The 22219-nt window shown below is 38.8% G+C and overlaps 1 protein-coding gene across 5 annotated transcripts; it reads left to right on the top strand.

The window, feature by feature from the left end:
• Positions 1-67: 67 nt before the first annotated feature.
• xpo1b (exportin 1 b) lies at positions 68-17702 on the top strand (the record flags this gene model as incomplete). Of its 5 annotated transcripts, none has more annotated exons than XM_079833030.1 (27): positions 596-995; positions 2663-2794; positions 4648-4749; positions 5461-5535; positions 5723-5789; positions 7042-7114; positions 8515-8576; positions 8657-8701; positions 8847-9028; positions 9141-9189; positions 9516-9635; positions 9945-10073; positions 10169-10327; positions 10424-10621; positions 10716-10854; positions 10957-11138; positions 11221-11377; positions 11656-11819; positions 11950-12084; positions 12198-12381; positions 12812-12918; positions 14222-14416; positions 14570-14738; positions 14841-14975; positions 15355-15514; positions 15724-15820; positions 16202-17702. In XM_079833030.1, 20 exons carry the CDS (start codon positions 8687-8689, stop codon positions 16346-16348), a joined length of 2823 nt encoding a protein of 940 aa, XP_079689156.1. In that variant the 3' UTR covers positions 16349-17702. The 5 variants fall into 5 exon arrangements, with proteins under 5 accessions (XP_079689154.1, XP_079689156.1, XP_079689157.1 ...); XM_079833031.1 differs by having other exon boundaries at positions 620-995; positions 2663-2838; XM_079833028.1 differs by lacking the exons at positions 5461-5535; positions 5723-5789 and having other exon boundaries at positions 68-995.
• Between the last annotated feature and the right edge of the window lie 4517 nt (positions 17703-22219).

Here is a 22219-nt window from a genome sequence, read left to right as displayed (position 1 = left end):
ATTGTATCAGGCGCTGACCCATGCCATGCGTATCATACCCTGACTCTGAACAACCACTCCCCTTCGTGGCTCGTGGAAAATTACCAGCTTACAATCAGCACAAGTGCAAGCTCCAACATCCGCCTCACGGACTCGGTGCCCTCGATCTCCTTCAGTCCACCGTGAAATTATTTTTTCCGAACATGCATACAATTATCAAGCGGCCACTGTTGTTAAATATAAAAAGCGGATAATTTAAAGCTCAAGAAGGATAAAAACGCGAGTGTTTTTCGGAAGAGTCGCGCAACATACCTATCTCAGAACGATAGAACTTGCATTACCCCAAAACAACAACAAATAATACACGACCGTAATATTATCGCAAATTACAAGTCCATTCTGCACTCAGTTTGCCTTCTCTTTCTCCAAACGGGCGGAGTAGTCGCGTGGGCGCCCGAAAGAGTTGAGATTGATTGACGTGCACGCAGTCCAATGGATCCCTGGCAAGGACGTGCTTAGCAACGCTGCAGCCAATAGCACGCCTCCATGGGCGTGACGTTAATCCAAACTTTTCGCGGCGCCATCGGCTGAAAACTAAACCGAGATGGAATCTCCCAGTCTGAACCGGTTTCAACCGGTTACGAGTTTGTTGCTTGTGAGAAGAAGAGGCACAGGCTCAGTCTCTAATACCGCCCTAGTGCAAAATATACTTCAGTACAGAGCACATTTCTTTATTAAGGTTAACTTTGTTTCGTAAAATGAACCGGACTGAGAAAATACTGAACTCGCCGTGATTGTTGGTGCGGAATTCACATCCTAATGGTCCTTATATCAAGCAAGTAGCTCGTGTAGTCTTCACAGAGGAATAACGTTAGTGTGGCTGGCCAGTCAACGGCTCATCCATTTGCCAGAAAGCGTGTACAAACAGGCAACAACGATACTGGATCAAATAAACTTAATTTTAGCAACTCTGGCAGACAAGCCCACCTTCTTTCTCTCAAAGGCTTGGACTTTAGGTAGGTAAATATGGGGTGAAAACTTCTAGTTAGAATGTTTGGGTTGGTCTGTGCTCTGTGGAGAATGACGATGCTGTGAGATTGTTTAGAAATGCATAGAAATAGTACGCATGAAGGTTAAGGTCGAAAGAAAGTGAAATGGCTTTGCTGCTGAGGGTTTATGAGGGATGTTGCGGGTGTGTTGCGTGATGGCTCGTGTTCAGCACTGGTGTCACGCTGGACTGAATAATGTATCTGGGGTTTCTTCGTTTTAACAATCGTTTTATCTCACAACCATCACAAATTCAGTAAGCTACTAACGTTAAGTGCTGTCCGTAAGCATAGCCAAGGGTATCTTGTTTTAGCGAGCAACATTCAATTGCAAAACGCATACAGGACAGTTCTAAAGCTGTAGCATTCATTTAAATAATTAACGGCGTATAAAATAGACGAATAACTCACAGAATACAATTCTATTTCTTACCTGGTTTACTGCTAGTAAAGCCTGCAGAGCTTTCAGGTGTAGGGTGCAGAGCATGGTGTTGGTGGGAGGGGTTGCTCCGGAGTCAGGGAGTGAGATCCTTGCAAAGTCACCCCCGTAGAAGTCATCCGAGACGGGTGTAGACCGCTAGAAACATCGGTGTTTGTTATGGACGAGCTGGAACGTTTTTAACGTCATTCGCGCGCTAAAGCCTTTGCTTTTCTGTCCATTTAAGCGCATTCTTATGACAGCATGCATGCGTGATTGTTGCCACATCATGAAACGCCATGCATTATTAGGGCATTAAACGCACAGACGTTGGTTAAACAACCAGTTAGAGAATAATAAACATCGTTCACATCAGATGTGCTCCTCGGCGTGGATCTTAGTCCAGTTGTTTTGAAAACGTGTGAATGAAATCAGCTGATAAGTTGCTCTATGTTGGGATACAGATCCTATTGTAGGAGTTGTACTTGCTTACTGAATGAAACAAGGTGTGGGAAAGGCGGGTAAATCAACAGGTTGCGCAGTACTGAGGACCAGTTGTGGCACCATCACTTTATTTTGGCCTGCAAGACTCGCGGTCTCACAAAGCTTGACTGTGTCGTGTCCAAGGAAATTCTTGAAATTTCCTTTTTTTTTTTTCTTCTTCTTTTTTTATTCTTGGCCGTAATGCTTACCTCGTTACGCAATAGTTTGGCTCCAGGGTGCCAATTGAATTAGCTTGAGCATTGGTCATTCAGGTGTCCTTCAAACTGTGCTGGCGCATTATGAAAGTCTCGTGGTCTTATGAAAGCGCGATCAGACTAGGGAAATTCAGAGGAGTTTGTAATTCAGAGCGACCGGTTCGCCTCTTGTGTTATATGTAAACAGAATGACGTCAGGGAAAGGGCTGCCTAGCACGTGGTCTCATTCATGGGATAATGGCCCTTGTGATCACGAGCCCAGTGAGTGGCCCTTGTTCATCGGACATCGTGCAGATTGCAATCATGTTACCTTTATCGCCCCACCCACCTATCCCATTGTTATGAGGATTGAACCCTCCAGCAGGCATTGGTGTATTATTGGCAGGCCAGGTCATATAAGGCTTTTTGGGTGATCCTGGTCGAGGGAGGGGGGTAACGGTCAGCTGTTTGGATTTGTGTACCCAAATGTTCATTTCACATGACTTTGCCCTTGCTGGATGTTTCCTTCCTGTTCCCCACAGAGCTCTATGCCAGCAATTATGACAATGTTAGCCGACCACGCAGCCAGACAGCTGCTGGACTTTAACCAGAAACTGGATATCAACCTGCTGGATAATGTGGTCAACTGCCTGTACCATGGGGTCGGGCCACAGGTAAGGAAGACCATTTCACAAATCGGTGAAATATAGTACCAAATGTAAGTATGTATGTGTGTGTGTGTGTGTGTGTATATATATATATATAATATTATATTATATTATATTATATATTTAAACTGCTTTAAATGAATTCAAAATATTATTCATTAATTACTCTTAATTAATCACACATCAAATTTGACTGAGAAATTACCCCAAAAGATAATTTAAAGTAATTTTTGTGTTAAATGAGAAAAACATCAAATAGATATTACAAAAAGTTTAGAAATAAATATTTTATTTGATTCAACATAGAATTTATTACACAAACTTTTAGGCTACAACAGCCATGATTTTTTTTTTTTTTTTTCAGAAGCTGCATCTGAATTGGTGTTTAGCTATATTTGCAGACCAAAACAGTTTGGTTGCCAGCGTTCTTCAAAATATCTTCTTTTATGTTAGGCAAAATACAGAAAGTAATACAGCTTTGAAACAACATGAGGGGTGAGTAAATGTAAATTAAAACAATTAAAATTTTTGGGCAAACTATCTCCAAAATATCAAATCTTTTTTTTTTAATGAAGCGATACACTAAATAAGAAAATAAAAGTGCCAGTAGGTGGCGGTAAATGTCTAAATGAGTAAGTTATTGAGTCATTCATTCATACCATTCGTTTAAATGGCTGATTCATGCAGGAATTAAAGGGATAGTTCACCCAAAAATGAAGATTAGCACCCAAAAATGCACTTTTTATGGACTTCAAAAACAGAGCAACTATGAATCCAGTTCTAATGCTTGGATTAGCCTGGACTTTTGTAATATACCTCAGATTTTATTCGTCTGAAAGAAGAATGTCATATACATCTAGGATGACTTGAGGGTGAGTAAATTATGGGCTAATTTTCATTTTTGGGTGAACTATCCCTTTAAGTAAATGGCTCTCATTATGAATGGGCCATTGAATCATTGGTTCACCTGATTGATTCGCTCAAAATGTGAATTCGTTAAAAAATGAAACGCGAGGTGTTTTCTACTTGAAGCAGCGCTGGGTAGACAGTACCGCTTCAAGTAGAATACGCGTACTGTGTTGCTCAAGACACGCACAACAGTTCGGCTGTGGCTTTATAGGTAGGCAAATATTTTTAAATGTCTGTTTTTGCTCAAATTGACAATAGTGTCTAAAATATACCACAATATACACAATATTCTTCTTGTTGTGAATCTATATCATATTTGCACTCAATTATCACATCGAAACAAAAACATCACTGGTGTGATATTTCTCATATTTATATTAAAAGTATCTTTTCAGTTTTAAAATCATTTCATATATCATCAGTGTTTTATTTTTAAAACATCAAAAAATACATTTGTAACTGCAGGTCAAATGCATTTGTCACCTCTGAGCTGCATTAAACGGTCTGTAAATACAGCACATCTAAATGCTACTTCAGATGCAGCTTCTGTGTTTACTGATTTCATTTGATTGGGAACAGCGTAAATATTTCTTATTATTCTAATTGAATAGGCTACATTTATTAAGGTAAGAAAAATCTGCCCATATAAAGGTAAAAATCAAACCTTATTTGAAATTTTAATATTATTGCTGCCAACTAACCACCGCACAAAATATGAAGAATAACAAAAACGTAAGTCCTAAACCAGCCGAGGTACCAGCAAAATATCGTCTGATCATCAGTATCGACAAAAGCCCAGAAAATATAGACAAATAATTTTTTGTCAATATCGCACACCCCTAAGTGTTTGTATATATGTGTGTATAAATACACGTTGGTGTATGCATTGACATGATTAATAATTTGCCACGGATTTGTTGTTTTCTAATATAAATGTTTCTCCATTTCAGCAAAGAATGGCCCAGGAGGTGCTGACTCATTTGAAGGAGCACCCAGATGCGTGGACGCGAGTTGACACCATTCTAGAGTTCTCTCAGAATATGAACACCAAAGTAAGCCAAGTCCCAACTTACTCTGGTGGAGGGTCATGGTTTCTATACTTTGAGGAAGATCTGATCTCTTATCACGCATTATACAGGAACACAATTTTGTTTTGTTTTCCTTTAAACCAGAAAGATTGCCTTATATCAGCAAATACCCATTTCTTAAGTGTATTGGGGTTGCTTAGCATCATGTCAGAAACAGATTCCTCTGTACACATGTGAGATCACATTTTCCGACACCTCTCCTCACAGTCCTGTCCTGATCAAGCAAAGTCAGAGTTAAAGTTGGTGTGTGAGGATCCTCTGTTGACAGTAAAATACCTCAGTACCTTCATCTGTACAAATGACTGACTGTTTGAGGTCAGGATATATAAAGCACCTGATCCATGTGATCCTGAGCCATGGGTTTTTATTTTAATATTGATGAGGAAAGCAGAGGATCCATGTAGTGTAGAATTTCTGGAGTCCTGAAACAGAATTTCTGCACTGATAAACTACACACTCCCAGAGTTCATAACACTTGTTCACTTTGTAGTGCGTAGACTGAATGTAAATCATTTAGTAATTTGTGAATAGTGTAGTATTTGGGATGAATTGTCTTCCTCAGTGTGTTAATAGACTTCCTCAAAGTACTGCTGACCCAGTTTGCCGTCTGCTTGCCTTTTAAGATTGCTCTTAACACTCTGGTCATTACTAATGTTTGAGTTGATTTATCAACAGTATCTGTAATGTCAAAATGATAATGGCCCAAAAGTGAGGGCTCTAGAAGAACAGACAGGAAAAAATTCAGAGCAGGTAAATTCTTTGAATTTGTCTAAATTCATCAAGCAAAATACAGAAAGAGCTTTTTGAACATTTGGCTTTTTGCTTAATTTATTCACAGCCTTTTTGTAGGTGAAAAAGCAAACAAAAGACAATTAATTGAAGTTGTTCATATTTGATATTAATCACAATGTTCCATTATGTTGATTGCTTGTAATAGGACGAAAAGGGGTGTGTCTTCCTGTGCACCTTGACACAGCTAGGCTTTGGCGGCAGGCCTCCACAAGGTCTACCTTTTCATTCCCTTACTCTCAATTCTGCTGTGCCTCCATTCACACTGCACATGCCTCATATGGAGCTGAGAGACGGCAGGGAGATAGGCAGGCAGTTTACCCCATTTTGTTTTTACCCCAGTCATGGATGGTAACAGTCATTTCCACTGTAGGGATCATCAGTGTCTCTGTGTGCTGTGGTTCCCATTTTCTCCCCAAGCATTTGTCCTCTACCCTAACCTACCCTATTTTCTTTCTTCTCTTGACCATGCACCAAGAAACCTTGCAACATCACATGTGAATAATAAAGACTTTGCGTGGTGTTGCAATGTTTTTCGCCTTGCCTCTTTTAATTAATTATTTTTAACTCTCTGAAAAATTAAAGGTGAAAAGATCCTGGTGATTTTAGAAAGTGAAATCTGTCCGTATGCAAGTAAACTACTTCTCCAGGCCTCACCTTTAATATCCTCACACAGTGTGTGATCTGTATTCCCTGTTTTGCTTTAACACATTACCTTTTTGCTTTTGTTTTTCCTCTTTCCTCATTAATCCCTACAGTTGAAATGCTGATGATCCAAATAACACTAGTGATCATGACAAGGACACTATTGCACCATGAATACCCTCTTAAAAGCAGCATGGTGGCAGTCTTAAGGCAGTCTATAGATCCAAACCTGTGGCTCGTCTTGCTGTTCCTGAGACCCACACCAGTTATTGGTGGAAACATTAGTGTCACTTTACGACAGAAAGGGGTTTGGTCTTTTGTTCACCAATGGGAAAACGTATCTATGATTAAAAACTTGTGAGTGGCCATTGACTCTTAAAAGAATCCTTCGGTTCTTTTTGTTTCCGGACAAAGTTGTTGCGTCGTTCCCCCAAGCTGCTTGCTTTGTTGTGGCCGAGCAGATTCAAACCATTAGCTTTTTGCTATTAACGTCTCCTTTCCTGTCTTTCACATTCTGGTGTGACATGGCCAGAAACAGCAAAACTTCTACAGAATCTCATACAAACATTGTATAGTTTTTATGGGGATTATGAATTTTTTGGGGGGGTTCTTTTTTTTTTGTTGAGTTTGTAATAAAATTCTGCATGATGTTTTTTTCAATCTGAATCCATTTGAAATAAACCAAAGAATGTGTGAAATATATTAGGCAGTCAAAGTTAAGAGCAATTTTTTTTGTTTTCCTTGTTTAACGGTACAGTTCTGGCAGATTAGCTGGTTAAAGCTTGGATCCTTAAATCTTGATTTGTTCTCTTGGCATTACAGTACTATGCTCTGCAGATTCTGGAAACAGTTATTAAAACAAGATGGAAGATTCTGCCCAGAAACCAGTGTGAAGGTAAGACTGACTCACAGGAATTCCCCTTACCACTTTGAGATAAATAAGTAATTCATAGATCAGTCTAAATCAATTCATAAGTCATAACATAAGCAGCTCAAATGCCTGATTTGGGGTTAAGGGATCATTGAAATGTACAAGTAGACATTTTACTCTACAAAACGTTTCTAGCAGACCAACACATTCATTAGAGTCAAGTGAGTGATTGCCAAGTTGAGCTGAATTCCCCCCTTTTAAAAATGCATGGAAGGTCGTCGGCTCAGCTTAGTGTTCATCTGTTTCCAAAAAGACCAGAAACTGCTCCGTAAAAAAGACCACACGAAACGAAAAACATGACGTAAGCTGCACCTGTAATTGATAAATAAATCTTCACTTAGATCCTTTCTACGCCATTCAGCTTAACCAATATTGATGTCTCAACAACATCCAAAGCATGTCTCTGTTTAAGTCTGCACCCAGCCAAATGAATAATAAAAAAAAAAAACATCTTGCACAAAGTTAAAGGGATAGTTCCCCTAAAAATTTAAATGCTGTCATTATTTATTCACCCTCAAGTTGTCCCAAACCTGTATACATTTCTTTCTTCTGTTGAACACAAAAGAAGATATTTTGAAGAATATGGGCAACCAAACAGTTGATGTACCCCATTGACTTCCATAGTATGGAGAAAGAAAATACTATGGAAGTCAATAGGGTCCCATCAACTGTTTGGTTTGAACTATCCCTTTAAGAGTTTAGTAAGAAGTATAGTTTAGAGGAGGTATAATTGTTAATAAATAAAAATAATAAAAAACATTTACATGATTTAAGTTAACAGTAGTTTTATAATTTAACATTTCAAGTTAAAATATTTGTATTGCTATTATATTATCATTGTTAATTTATGTAGTATTTGATTGAATCATTGGTTCACCTGATTGATTCGCTCAAAATGTGAATTAGTTAAAAAATGAAACGCAAGGTGTTTTCTACTTGAAGCAGCGCTGGGTAGACAGTACCGCTTCAAGTAGAATACGCGTACTGTGTTGCTCAGACACGCACAACAGTTCGGCTGTGGCTTTATAGGTAGGCGAATATTTTTAAATGTCTGTTTTTGCTCAAATTGCCAATAGTGTCTAAAATATACCACAATATTACAACATTTCAAGTTAAAATATTTGTATTGCTATTATATTATCATTGTTAATTTATGTAGTATTTGATTTTTTTTCATATTTTAATTTCAAGTAGCATTTTTTGCTTTTGTTTCTTCAAATGTGAATAAGGCAGCAAATCATTAATATGCTCATGCAGATCTGCAGATGAACAAGTCCTCTGAGACAAGCTTCTTCTTTCCAAATGGAGAGCTCATGGGGTTTTGTGTTTGTATTGACGCTCTTCACTTCTCTGCTTTATTCCAGGCATTAAAAAGTATGTTGTGGGTCTCATTATCAAGACATCATCAGATGCAGCCAACGTTGAGGTCAGTGAACATCCACTTATTTCGTTTGCTGTCGTCTTGTGGTTGCTGTCTGTTTTATGCTATGCTCTCCCTCCTTTCAGAAAGAAAAGGTGTACATTGGAAAACTCAACATGATATTAGTACAGGTGAGGTTTGTTTGATTACTTTTTCTTAGTGCACATTAGAGGGATTCATAGCCATTCATGATCCTGATGTGGGGGCATATATTTGATGACTGCAATGGAAATGTCTGCTAACCTTCATGTTATTTGATAATGTGTTTGTGTCTAGATCCTAAAGCAGGAGTGGCCAAAACACTGGCCCACATTTATCAGTGACATTGTTGGAGCGAGTCGCACCAGTGAGAGCCTTTGCCAGAACAACATGATTATTCTGAAACTCCTCAGTGAAGAGGTGTTTGACTTCTCCAGTGGCCAGATGACACAAGTGAAAGCCAAACATCTAAAGGACAGGTGAGACCGCATTAAAAGTGAATAACTCATATTTTATGGTTGATTATTAAATGAGGCCATATTCACATTACTTGTTCTTGTTAAGAATCTGTATTTTGTGATCCATCTGCAGCATGTGCAATGAGTTCTCTCAGATATTCCAGTTGTGCCAGTTTGTGATGGTACGTAGTGTTTTCTCTCATACAAAAAAGAGATGCATTCAAAATGTTTTTGTTTGTGAAGGTATATACAGACTTTCTCTTAATCATTCAAACACTCTCCTAATTCTTTTTACAGCTCTTCTAGTTAATTATCAAATGATTAACTTCAAATGCACACCCATTTGTCTAGTGTTTTTAATTTGTGATGTGGCAACATCATTTGGAAGAAATCTCTATGATTTGAATGTCACACGAATAAAATGTTAAAATTGAGCCATAAGTTTGATTTGCATACGCATCAAACCCATGTTAATGGATATTAATTTTTTTTTTTGTAAAATTTTTAGGAAAATTCCCAGAATGCCCCACTTGTGCATGCTACCTTAGAGACTCTGCTGAGGTTTCTCAATTGGATTCCCTTGGGCTATATCTTTGAAACTAAACTCATCAGTACTCTGGTGTACAAGGTAACATATCTGGATATTTTCTTACTCTTACAGACTTTGTGAAGAACTAGGATGATAGATGACTTCTTTTTTACCTTTACTCATAAGTAATATAAACCAACACTCATTTATCCAATCAGAATCAAGTATTCCAGACAATAGTGTAATAACTATATTTATAGTTTATGTATTTATTTGTTGTACAATGAAATAGTACAGTTATATAGATTAATGCTATAACAACTACAAAGTTTGTATAATTTCACACTTACAAAGCAGCGGTCTTTGAGGTAATTGTTGACCCCTCTCCTCTATTGGGTTGATCTGCAGTTTTTAAACGTGCCGATGTTTCGCAATGTGACACTGAAGTGCTTGACTGAGATAGCCGGAGTCAGTGTCAGCCAGTACGAAGAGCAGTTTGTCAGTCTCTTTACTCTGACCATGATGCAGCTCAAACAGGTAACCTCCTCTCTGGTCTAAATCCAAGTATAATTCCCATATACCAGTTGGTCTTGGGTCAGTCTGATGTTCTTTTTCTTACCTGTGTGTTACAGATGCTTCCACTGAACACCAACATCCGGCTGGCATATGCAAACGGTAAAGATGATGAGCAAAACTTCATTCAGAATCTCAGCCTGTTCCTCTGCACCTTCCTCAAAGAGCACGGACAGCTGATAGAAAAGAGATTGAACCTCAGAGAGACGCTTATGGAGGTACACACAGACTGAACTTGGTTATGGAGAATCAACCTCAGTCACTTTGCTGATTGGATGCCATTGTGTTAAGTTCCGTTTTGTTGCTCTTTTCAGGCTCTACATTACATGTTGCTGGTGTCAGAGGTGGAGGAGACCGAGATCTTTAAGATCTGTTTGGAGTACTGGAATCATCTTGCAGCTGAGCTGTACAGAGAGAGTCCTTTCTCAACGTCCACCTCTCCCCTACTATCAGGGAGCCAACACTTTGATGTACCACCCCGCAGACAGCTCTACCTTCCTGTGCTATCTAAGGTTTGCTCACATACACAAAATTCAAGATGAAATTTCCCCTTAGATGGCAATATTAGTTAGAAACAATAAGGGTTTTTGTGTTACTGTTTTGCAGGTGCGTTTATTGATGGTGAGCCGCATGGCCAAGCCAGAGGAAGTGCTGGTGGTGGAGAATGATCAGGGCGAGGTGGTTCGAGAGTTCATGAAGGATACCGACTCCATCAACCTCTACAAGAACATGAGGGAGACACTTGGTGAGCGTTATGCTACTCTGTACTATGAATGCAGAGTTTTTGGCCACTGTTCTGTGTTTATTATAAGTGTCATCATATTTCTCTCTGCTTCTCTCTCTGCAGTCTATCTTACCCATCTGGATTATGCTGATACAGAGCGTATTATGACAGAAAAGCTTCATAATCAGGTGAACGGTACCGAGTGGTCCTGGAAGAACCTGAACACGTTGTGCTGGGCTATTGGTTCCATCAGTGGAGCAATGCATGAAGAGGATGAGAAGCGGTTCCTCGTCACTGTCATAAAGGTGCAGAAATCTTAAAATGCAAACATGTAAAGTCTTGTAATTAAAAATAAGAGCCATAACGATGTTCCCACGTCATCTACAGGACCTGCTGGGTCTATGTGAGCAGAAGAGAGGCAAGGATAACAAGGCCATCATTGCCTCCAACATCATGTACATAGTGGGACAGTACCCACGGTTCCTACGTGCGCACTGGAAATTCCTGAAGACTGTCGTCAATAAATTGTTTGAGTTTATGCATGGTGAGTCGCAAATGCTTTGAACCTTAGAATAGAATCAGAGATTTGCATCTGTATACAGCCGTGCTATCTTTTGGTCTGATCTTTAAATAAAAGCAGCTTTGATGTCAGATTTGATCACACATATACAGCAGGTGCTGCATTTCAGTCACTTATGGAGCAGCTCGGTAGTAATAAATAAAGTTGAGCTTCTAATTTTAGCTTGATTTAAAAAAATAAATAAAGAAAACATGATTACATCAGTTCCTTTACAGTTATATTTTACTCTTTATTCTTCTTAGAAACCCATGATGGAGTGCAGGACATGGCGTGTGACACGTTCATTAAGATAGCTCAGAAGTGCAGGAGGCATTTTGTGCAGGTGCAGGTGGGAGAGGTGATGCCCTTCATTGATGAGATCCTCAACAACATCAACACCATCATCTGTGACCTGCAGCCCCAGCAGGTATCAAAAACCCCCCATCTGTGTCAGTACGCCCGCTCCATGTGTAACTGACAGATTATGCTTTAAATATACAACGTTTGAGAAGTTCTTGCAGCTCTGCTGGACTTGAGTGACCATTTGTTGTTCACAGGTGCATACGTTTTACGAAGCTGTCGGCTATATGATTGGAGCACAGACCGACCAGGCTGTACAGGAACACCTGATAGAGAAGTACATGTTGTTGCCTAACCAGGTGTGGGACAGCATCATTCAGCAAGCCACCAAGGTGTGAATATTTTTATTTATTATATATCATTTTTTTTACAGAACATTTTGTTCAATGAATCTTTAACTCATTTTTAAGTCTGACCTTAAATTGATGCTATTATACTGCTGCAGAATGTGGACATCCTGAAAGACCCAGAGACAGTGAAGCAGTTGGGAAGCATCCTGAAGACCAACGTCAGAGCGTGTAAAGCCGTGGGACACCCTTTTGTAATTCAGCTGGGTCGGATCTACCTGGACATGCTCAATGTTTACAAGTGCCTCAGTGAAAACATCTCTGCTGCCATCCAGACCAACGGTGTGTTTTTCTTTTACAATCAAGTCTCTCTGTACTGTTCAGATTTTATCACATGTTGTTTGAGACAAAGAGTAAGTTTAATTCTAGAGTTACCATATACCATATATTATGTGTGCATATGCATCTCTGTTGGTTGTCTCAAAGTGACAGGTCCGCATTAAACTGAAGTCAAAATGCTGTATGTGTGAACAGCAGTCCATTACAGAGCTGTCTGAGTCTCTGAGCAGCTATATATTGCACTGTAGCCAGAACAGAAGGAGTAAAGTTTAACTAAATCGTTGCCTAAAGAAAATTCTTACTAATGTGAAAGTCTGACTTTCTCTGAATACTATAATGTAATGGCATAAACTTTATGTAAATTACTGCACTCAAGAACCACAAGTGCTTTGTTTATGGCTGTTCATTTGGTTTGTGCTATTTTTTTTTATAGGCGAGATGGTGACAAAGCAGCCTCTCATCAGGAGCATGCGCACGGTGAAGAGAGAGACTCTGAAGCTGATCTCAGGCTGGGTCAGCCGCTCCAATGACCCACAGATGGTGAGACACAAATCACAGCTTTTAGGTAGGGATGTACCGAAATGAAAATTCTGGACCAAAAAACTTTTTAAAAATGGTTTATTTCTTATTTTAAATTACCTTTTTTTGTATAATTGTATTAATATTAGACTTTTTGTGATATTCAGTCATTTTAACGATACTGAATTTAAGAAAAACAATAAAGCCAATAAAATAAAATAACCACACTTTTATCAATATATTAGTTTTCTTTATTCAGTTCTATGCAACAGAATCAGATTTAACAGATATATTTTTTTGACCAATTATCCAAATATTGTATATTCCTTCAACGCTATTATTATCAGAGCATGTGAGCAGAGCGTAGCATTGATTCAGTTCACGGATCAGTGAACGAGAGGGTAGCGTCATTTTACCAGCGTTGCCCAGCATGGCTATACCACACCATATTACAGCACAGTAGGGCTAGTGCAAACAGAAACAAGTCTACAACTACATAGAAATTTCATGTCGGTGCGTAATTTGAGCAGACTTTACTTTTCCGATGAGCATGAGCAGTAAATGAGTGGAGCATTCGCATGGGCTGTGAGCAACTGAGCCGAGCACACGTGCATAGAGTATATAATGGGAATACTGAGCAGAGCGTCACACTGCGACATAACGGCTAGAGCGAGAGTGAAACCTGAGCGCTTAACACTGTAGGGCAGGGCAGGACGGCATATATTTTCTGCCGTTTTTCTCTTTCGTGAATTTCGGAAATTTCGGTGCATCCCAATTTTTAGGCAAAGGGCCTGTACTGAAAATACGGAAGAAATTCAAGCTGTTAAAATGAAGTTGACATACTCAATCTTAAACTGCATTCTCATAATTTAATACTTACAATTTATACATTTAAAAAAAATAAAAAAAATAATAATAATAATCAACAAGTACGAATGTAGCATATTTTTCAATGTGACAAATTATGTTAACCAAACTTTTAAATGTTTAAAGTTAACTATTGATGGCAAGAAAAATTAATTAGAAATTGTGACCGGATCCAAGATATGAACATTCCCTTATTCATTCATATAATTTTAAAACTAAAATCTTGTTTTTAGAGATGCTATTCATCATAAGACGTTATTCCCTCAGCTCAAGGTTTTTGGGTCTCGTGTGTTTGTTAGTTCCAGTATTTCTGTCTCTGTGCAGATAATTCTGTTATAGCTGCTTCAGGTCTGTCAGTCCGGACCTGTTTAGATTAGCGCTGTCCTTACACAACATGCACTTATCCACTCATCCTTTAAGCCTGTCTGCGCATGTGTGTTTATTGTTCGTACTCTAGGTGGGGGAGAACTTTGTCCCTCCGCTGTTGGATGCTGTGCTCATTGATTACCAGCGCAATGTCCCAGCAGCAAGAGAACCAGAAGTGCTTAGTACCATGGCAACAATCGTAAACAAACTGGGTGCACACATTACTGGAGAGATCCCTCAGATATTTGATGCAGTGTTTGAGTGCACATTAAACATGATCAACAAAGTAAGCTGCCCTTATGTATCTATCAACATTCTGAATTAAATATTTAATATTCTATTGTCATGTATTATTAAAACCAGACTGCATTTGTTTATTTTTCTGAAGAATCTTTTGAAATTTTGAAGTGCATAATATTCTTTATTTTTACTTGTTTAGGATTTTGAGGAATACCCAGAACACCGGACACATTTCTTCTACCTGCTGCAGGCGGTGAACTCTCACTGTTTCCCAGCATTCCTGGCTATCCCACCAGCTCAGTTTAAGCTTGTGCTTGACTCCATTATATGGGCTTTTAAACACACAATGAGAAATGTGGCAGACACTGGTGAGAACACTGATGCATTCATCACAGCCAGATGTCAGATTCACCCTAATCATTTATCATAACATGCATATAACAACTGTATGTTATAAAAATGTCATGTAGGCCTTCAGATTCTCTACACGCTGCTGCAGAACGTGGCCCAGGAGGAGGCGGCAGCTCAGAGCTTCTATCAGACATACTTCTGTGACATCCTACAACACATCTTCTCCGTTGTCACGGATACATCACATACAGCCGGTCAGTACTGGCCACCCCTCCCCTCTCTCTTCCTTTTTTTGCTTGAACACTGTGTAACCATGTAGGAATCATGTGCGTTAAGGTTTTTCTTGATGAATCATTAAAATAGTGCAGGAATAATCCATTTAATGATTTAACATTCCGTTTAAATTTCTAAAATTATTATTTTATAAATTAATTTTATGCTCCGATATTACTTGCTCAGATATTTACTGATTTATATCCAGTTAAAATAAGTTATAGCCGCCTTGTTGTTTTTTCTTCATTCTTAAGTCTTTTTTAATTATTTATATCATAAAAATTAACATAATTTTTTTTAAGTGACATGATTAAATCTGTAAATGACTGTTTGTTCAACCTCTGCATATTTGTCATGCAGGTTTGACCATGCACGCTTCTATTCTGGCGTACATGTTTAACCTTGTCGAGGAAGGAAAGATCAGTGCAACTTTAAACCCCACAAACCCAGTAAACAACCAAGTATTCATCCAGGAGTATGTGGCCAACTTGCTCAAATCAGCTTTCCCCCACTTACAAGAGTGAGTATCCTACAAACTAATGCATCACAAGAACTTGCGCACCCTGAATACTGCATCTGGAGATGCACTGTTTGAAATGTGTCACTTTTACAATTATAGTTGCTTTATATCTTTTAATAGGAATGTCACTTGGTTTGAGATTTTGTTGTGTAATGTAAAGGAAAGTGTTTTCTGTTTCCTTTCTGATTATATGTTTGTTTTCTTTGTAGTGCCCAGGTGAAAGTATTTGTGACTGGCCTGTTCAGTTTAAACCAAGACATCCCAGCATTCAAAGAACACTTGAGGGATTTCCTTGTACAGATCAAGGTGAGCTGCAAGCTGTCTATCCACTGAGAACCGTAATAATAATAATAATAATAATAATAAAAGTTAATGGTTAATGAAATATGTTGTCTTGTGTAATGTGCAAATAAATCGGTTTTGATGTCAGTAAAAATAGTGTTTATGTGGATGAGAGTTTGTGGATCGAGGAAATAGATATGGTGTGAGAGAAAGCGTGCTGTCCCTTTGACCTTTAAGGGATCGTGGAGTATGGTGTAACTATATGGGTCATCTCGAGTGCACAGGGACAGAGGGTGTGTGTGAGATGGAGAGAGGGCGATTATGTCAGAGATGACAGCGTCCTGGCAGAGCAGTCGTGCAAGCAGAACCCACAAAATGCTCACACGTTTCTCTGTGTACCTGCAGGAGTTCGCAGGAGAGGACACCTCTGATCTGTTTCTGGAGGAGAGGGAGGCTTCGCTGCGTCAGGCCCAGGAGGAGAAACACAAGCTGCAGATGTCTGTGCCCGGCATCCTCAACCCTCACGAAATACCAGAGGAGATGTGCGACTGAGTTTGCACGCAAACACACAGCACACACACACTTCGCTGACTCCTAAACAAACTAAACACACAACTAAAGCGGTGTTTTGGCTGCTCTTCTGTGGGCCAGCTGTGTGTTTTCTCATAAGTGTGTGTGTGAGTACTTTAGGCTCTTCCTGTGAGGAGGCGATTTCTGCACTTGGCTGTCTCTTGACCAAAACAATGCCAATATGTAAACGATACTGTCACCCAGTGGCCCTATTTGCATAGTACGCGCTTCATACAGACACTTTTATGTATTACCTTTCCATTGTTAACTGCTTACGTTTGCTCACTGTAATCCGAACGGTGCATGAAGTGTCACATCTGTACAATTAACTCGCTTGTGCTCGCTTTTTTTCCATTGCCCCTCTCCCCTTATTTCCCCCCTTCCACACATCTTGTATTTGTTTATGTATATTATCATGTATAAAGACCAGAGTGCAGTTTGTTGTGTTTGCAGAGAGCTGTATGTGGTCTGGCAGCGGGTAGATGGTACCTAGTGTCAGCTTGTGGGCCAATGGGCAGCGCACCTGATCCAGCCAATGAGAATGTCAGCGAATGTCTGTGATTGGTGAGTTTGCAGAGGTGCTGTGTGCTCATTGGCCAGCATTTTGTGTGTGTTGGGAAGCCAGAAGTGTTTCGGGACTAAAGTAGCTCTCAGCAGAATGTGAAGCAGATCGCTGTGTTGAACGGTCTGATAGATGCTGTTGTGGTTGTGAGTGGGGCTTTTTCTACACGGGAGTGTTTATCGGCCCTCCATGTGCTTCATATCAGCATCACTGTACAGCATCTTTACTACCATGGGAACATGCAGATGTTTCGTCATGTTTTGTTGTGGGTGTGCGAGCGTGCGTGTGTGTTGTCGCTAAGCCGACATCAGGTTTTTTGTTTTCCTCAATGAGGACGGTTGCTCCTTTTGTGAGCTTTCATTAAATTGAAGTTTAAAATAAGTGGTTGAAATATTTATGGGTTCTTGTAGGCTACACCTTTATAACTACTCATGTTAACTCACTCAGAGACTGCTTTGGAGTTTTTCGAATTGTACTAATTTACATTGTTTACCATGCTGTAGTGCTGCAGGACACTACTTAGAGCAAAATAAATCTCAGTTTACATTTAATTTTGTATTTTTGCATTTTTCATTTTTATCTTTAAGTCCTGTCCAAATAAAACGAGATTTTTGTTCAGAGAAAAAGACGTAAATGCCAACATTCTCATTAGGAAGAAGAATGTACCAATCCAAATACTGATGATCAGTGGTGAATTTCCCCTTTACTATGTGTTGCATTTGTTGTGAATCTTTTTGAACTGATTAAAGTTGGAAGAATTTTATAATTCTGTCTGATTTCTCTTGGGTTTGTTCTTTCTTTTGGGTAAATTCATAGCTGGAGATTTGAAGTACACTACAAGGATAGTTTCAAACTTCAAAAATGTTAATCAACCTCATGTGCACTTTCTGCGGAACAGACACACAAAAAGATATTTGGTCAGAAAGAGAATGTGGTCTACAAAATTAAAGTCACGGGTCCAGTGTTTTTGCCTTCAAAATGTCTTCTCAGTGTTAATTTACTATTATTATATACTATTCGTTTTTATTACTGCTTTGAACCAGCTTAAATTTTTTTGTTTTCAATTTAAGTTTAGGTTTTAGTAATTTTATGTAGTTTTATCGTTTGTGTTAGTTTTATATAGTTTTATTTATTTATTTATTTATTTATAATCCTAAAGGATTATTAGGAACACCTGTTCAATTTCTCATTAATGCAATTATCTAATCAACCAATCACATGACAGTTGCTTCAATGCATTTAGGGGTGTGGTCCTGGTCAAGACAGTCTCCTACTCCAAACTGAATGTCTGAGCATTGTTTCTGACCATGTCCATCCCTTTATGACCACCATGTACCCATCCTCTTCCAGCAGGATAATGCACCATGTCACAAAGCTCGAATCATTTCAAATTGGTTTCTTGAACATGACAATGAGTTCACTGTACTAAAATGGCCCCCACAGTCACCAGATCTCAACCCAATAGAGCATCTTTGGGATGTGGTGGAACGGGAGCTTCGTGCCCTGGATGTGCATCCCACAAATCTCCATCAACTGCAAGATGCTATCCTATCAATATGGGCCAACATTTCTAAAGAATGCTTTCAGCACCTTGTTGAATCAATGCCACGTAGAATTAAGGCAGTTCTGAAGGCGAAAGGGGGTCAAACACCGTATTAGTATGGTGTTCCTAATAATCCTTTAGGTGAGTGTATATTTTAGTGCTGGGCATTCAAGTTCTGGGCATTTTAAGACCATTCACTTAATTTCAACTTAAATATAATATTTATTTCGACTTTATTTCAATTATTGAAAACTGTTTTTAATAGTTTTAGTTAATAAAAGCACTGTTTCACAGAAGCAAGAATGTCAAACTGGTTTGGAATGACATGAAATTGAGTAAATTACAATTTAAAATTTTTTGAGTGAACTATCCCTTTAGGCCCAACCTCCTCGGAGAGTTTCCTCATAATTTCTAAACTTTCTCGTCATTTATGTTAGGGTTAGAGAACCCAACCCGGCTTCCACCTGCTCGGATCTGGCAGCTGAGATCCATTTCCGCACTAATGCTTCTCCAAGGCCGTGGTTTAAACAACCCCGTCATCCACTGAGTTCTATCAGTATCCTGTTTGAATAGGTCTCAAGAGCAATGTGACTGGCACGGAAGAACAGTGTTGAGTTTCTCCTCTGGTGCAGTTTCCTTGAATCGTTCTGCTCGTATGCACATCCCAAGAATCGCATCTCGTTTTGTGTTCTCACGAGTGATACATATGCAGGTCTCATTTGACATGCCGTGATAGTTGTTTGAATGCAGCACTGCTGTTTGTTTTTTTGCCTGTGCCACATCCCGCACAGCTCTGGAGATATGATTCATCCAAGTCTCTGGAGTTCCCAGAGAATGTGTTTGGGTCTAGAACTTTCAGAAAACGTGAAGTTCTTGAGCCCCTGGGATTCCATTGAAGTCCTAGAACTTGGGTTGGAAGCTTTTAAATGGCTCTGAGATGTAACTGGTAATAATCTATATCCTGTGAGATTGTGTGACATGTTAGTTGCCTGCAATAAATTCACTACCATGGAAAGGTGAGCCCTCTCTCCCCCTGACCCACTTTGCAACCGGAATCCGGACTGGGGGGGTTCCAGCTGAACTACTTCTACAAATGCTGTTCAAAGGTCAATCCAGTCCACTACCCAAACAGGCAACCTAGTTTAACAAAACCTGTTTAGCATTTTATTTCTGAAAGTATACATTTTAGGATTTAAAGTATGTAAAATGTATGAAGTTTTTCAAACGTGTGTGTGTGTGTGTGTGTGTGTGTGTGTGTGTGTGTGTGTGTGTGTGTGTGTGTGTGTGTGTGTGTGTGTGTGTGTGTGTGTGTGTGTGTGTGTGTGTGTGTGTGTGTGTGTGTGTACAGTGCCCTTCACTAATAGGCAAGGCAAGGCAAGTTTATTTGTATAGCACATTTCATACACAGTGGCAATTCAAAGTGCTTTACACAGAAATGAAATAAAAATATTACAGTTATAATAGGAATTAAAAGAAATAAAAAATAAAGAAAATATTGAAAGATAAAAATAAAGCCGGTGTGTAACAGATTCAACTTTCAATCTCAGTATAATTAAAAATAAAAATAAAAACAGGGTTAAATTTAAGCATATACATTAAAATGTAAGCAGTTCGGACAAAGCACGTACAGTGGCATAGCTCATTCAGTAAATGCACAGCTAAACAGATGTGTTTTGAGTCTGGACTTGAAAGTGGCTACTGTTGGAGCACATCTGATCTGTTCAGGAAGCTGGTTCCAGCTACGGCTGGCATAATAGCTAAAAGCAGACTCTCCTTGCTTTGAGTGAACCCTTGGTTTTTTTTAATTGACTTGATCCTGATGATCTGAGTGATCTGTTGGGTTTGTATTTAATCAGCATATCTGCAATGTATTGAGGTCCTAGGTCATTGAGTGATTTATATACAAGTAATAGCACTTTAAAATCGATCCTAAATGTAACTGGAAGCCAGTGTAAAGATCTGAGGACTGGTGTGATATGGTCATATTTTCTGGTTCGGCTCAGCATCCTGGCAGCAGCGTTCTGTATGAGCTGCAGCTGTCTAATGGTCTTTTTGGAAAGGCCGGTGAGGAGACCATTACAATAGTCCACCCTACTGGTAATAAAAGCATGAACGAGTTTCTCTAAGTCTTGCCTGGAAACAAAGCATCTAATTCTTGATATATTTTTGAGATGATAGTAAGCTGATTTAGTTATTGCTTTGACATGACTATTGAAACTCAGGTCTGACTCCAAAATCACACCAAGATTCCTGACTTGATTTTTTGATTTCAGGCCTTTAGCCTCAAGATATGCATTCACCTTGAGAATTTCATCTTTGTTTCCAAATGTAGTAATTTCAGTTTTGTCTTTGTTTAACTGAAGAAAGTTTTGGCACATCCAACTGTTAACTTCATCAATGCATTTACATAGAGAGTCAATGGGGCTGTAGTCATTAGGTGATAGGGCTAAGTAGATCTGGGTGTCGTCAGCATAGCTGTGGTAAGCCATTTTGTTATTTTTCATTATTTGGCTCAGTGGGAGCATGTACAGGTTGAATAGGAGTGGTGCAAGAATTGACCCTTGTGGGACTCCGCATGTCATGGATGCGGTCGGAAACCAGATTGAAAATTGTCAAAGTATCCGTTTGAGCTTAAGAATTTGTTCAGCTGACTGAAAACAACTTTTTCAATGATCTTGCCTATGAAGGGGAGATTTGAGATTGGTCTGTAGTTGCTCAGTATGGAGTTATCCAGATTTCTCTTTTTAAGGAGAGGCTTTACTACTGCAGTTTTAATGGATTATAATAGTTATAATGGACCACTTTCTATTTTGTGAAGCACAACAATCTTTTGCTGCACATCAGAACTATCTTTGGTTTTACTCATTGTGATGGATGGTTAAGGGAATTTGGCCTTTGTGTTACCTCATATTTATACTCCTGTGGCACAGGTCATGGCAGGACAATTTCATGCTCCTAGTCACCCTGGTTTGCTGATAAACAGAAATGTGACCCTGGACCACAAAACCAGTCATAAGTTGCACGGGTATATAAATTGTTGCAATAGCCAACAATACATTGTATGGGTGACAATTATCGATTTTTCTTTTATGCCAAAAATCATTAGGATATGATCATGTTCCATGAAGATATTTTGTAAATGTCCTACTGTAAATATATATATTGTATTATTATTATTACAATTATTATTAGAACTAATATGCATTGCTAAGGACTTCATTTGGACAACTTTAAAGGCGATTTTTTTGCACATATAAAAAAATCTATATATATATAGTCCTATAACAGACCACTAAAAAATTAAAAAATACATAATCTTGCGGACATCTGCCACACTATATTCAATGAGTGACATTTTTTTTCTCTCCAAAAACATGCATAAATAGGCATATGCATTACATAATCTAATTTACATTTATGATTATATAATCATACAAACGCTGAGAGGAGATAAATTATACTTCATGTGCAATGTGGGTCACTAATGAGAAATAAATCTGTACTGGCTCATGTAGTATTGTAAAGCTTATACTGCCATCTACAGGTGTGATTTGTACTATTTAGACTGTGAGATGCTTGTAAAGCAGTGGCTCTCAACCTTTTTCACTTCTAGGCCTCCCATTGTCCAAAAAAAATACAAGAATTAAATTTCAGAATTCCAAAAATTTTAAGAGCAGAACATGTATCTTTTTAACCAATGAATGTACGTGATGTTTCCAGTCATTTGTGTTTACAGAAGAGTTTTCTT

Source organism: Gobio gobio (genome assembly GCF_949357685.1).
Source record: "Gobio gobio genome assembly, chromosome: 13".
Classification (NCBI taxonomy): domain Eukaryota; kingdom Metazoa; phylum Chordata; class Actinopteri; order Cypriniformes; family Gobionidae; genus Gobio; species Gobio gobio.
Note: the sequence above shows the minus strand (reverse complement) of the source record. Positions and strands in the feature narration are given on the sequence as shown.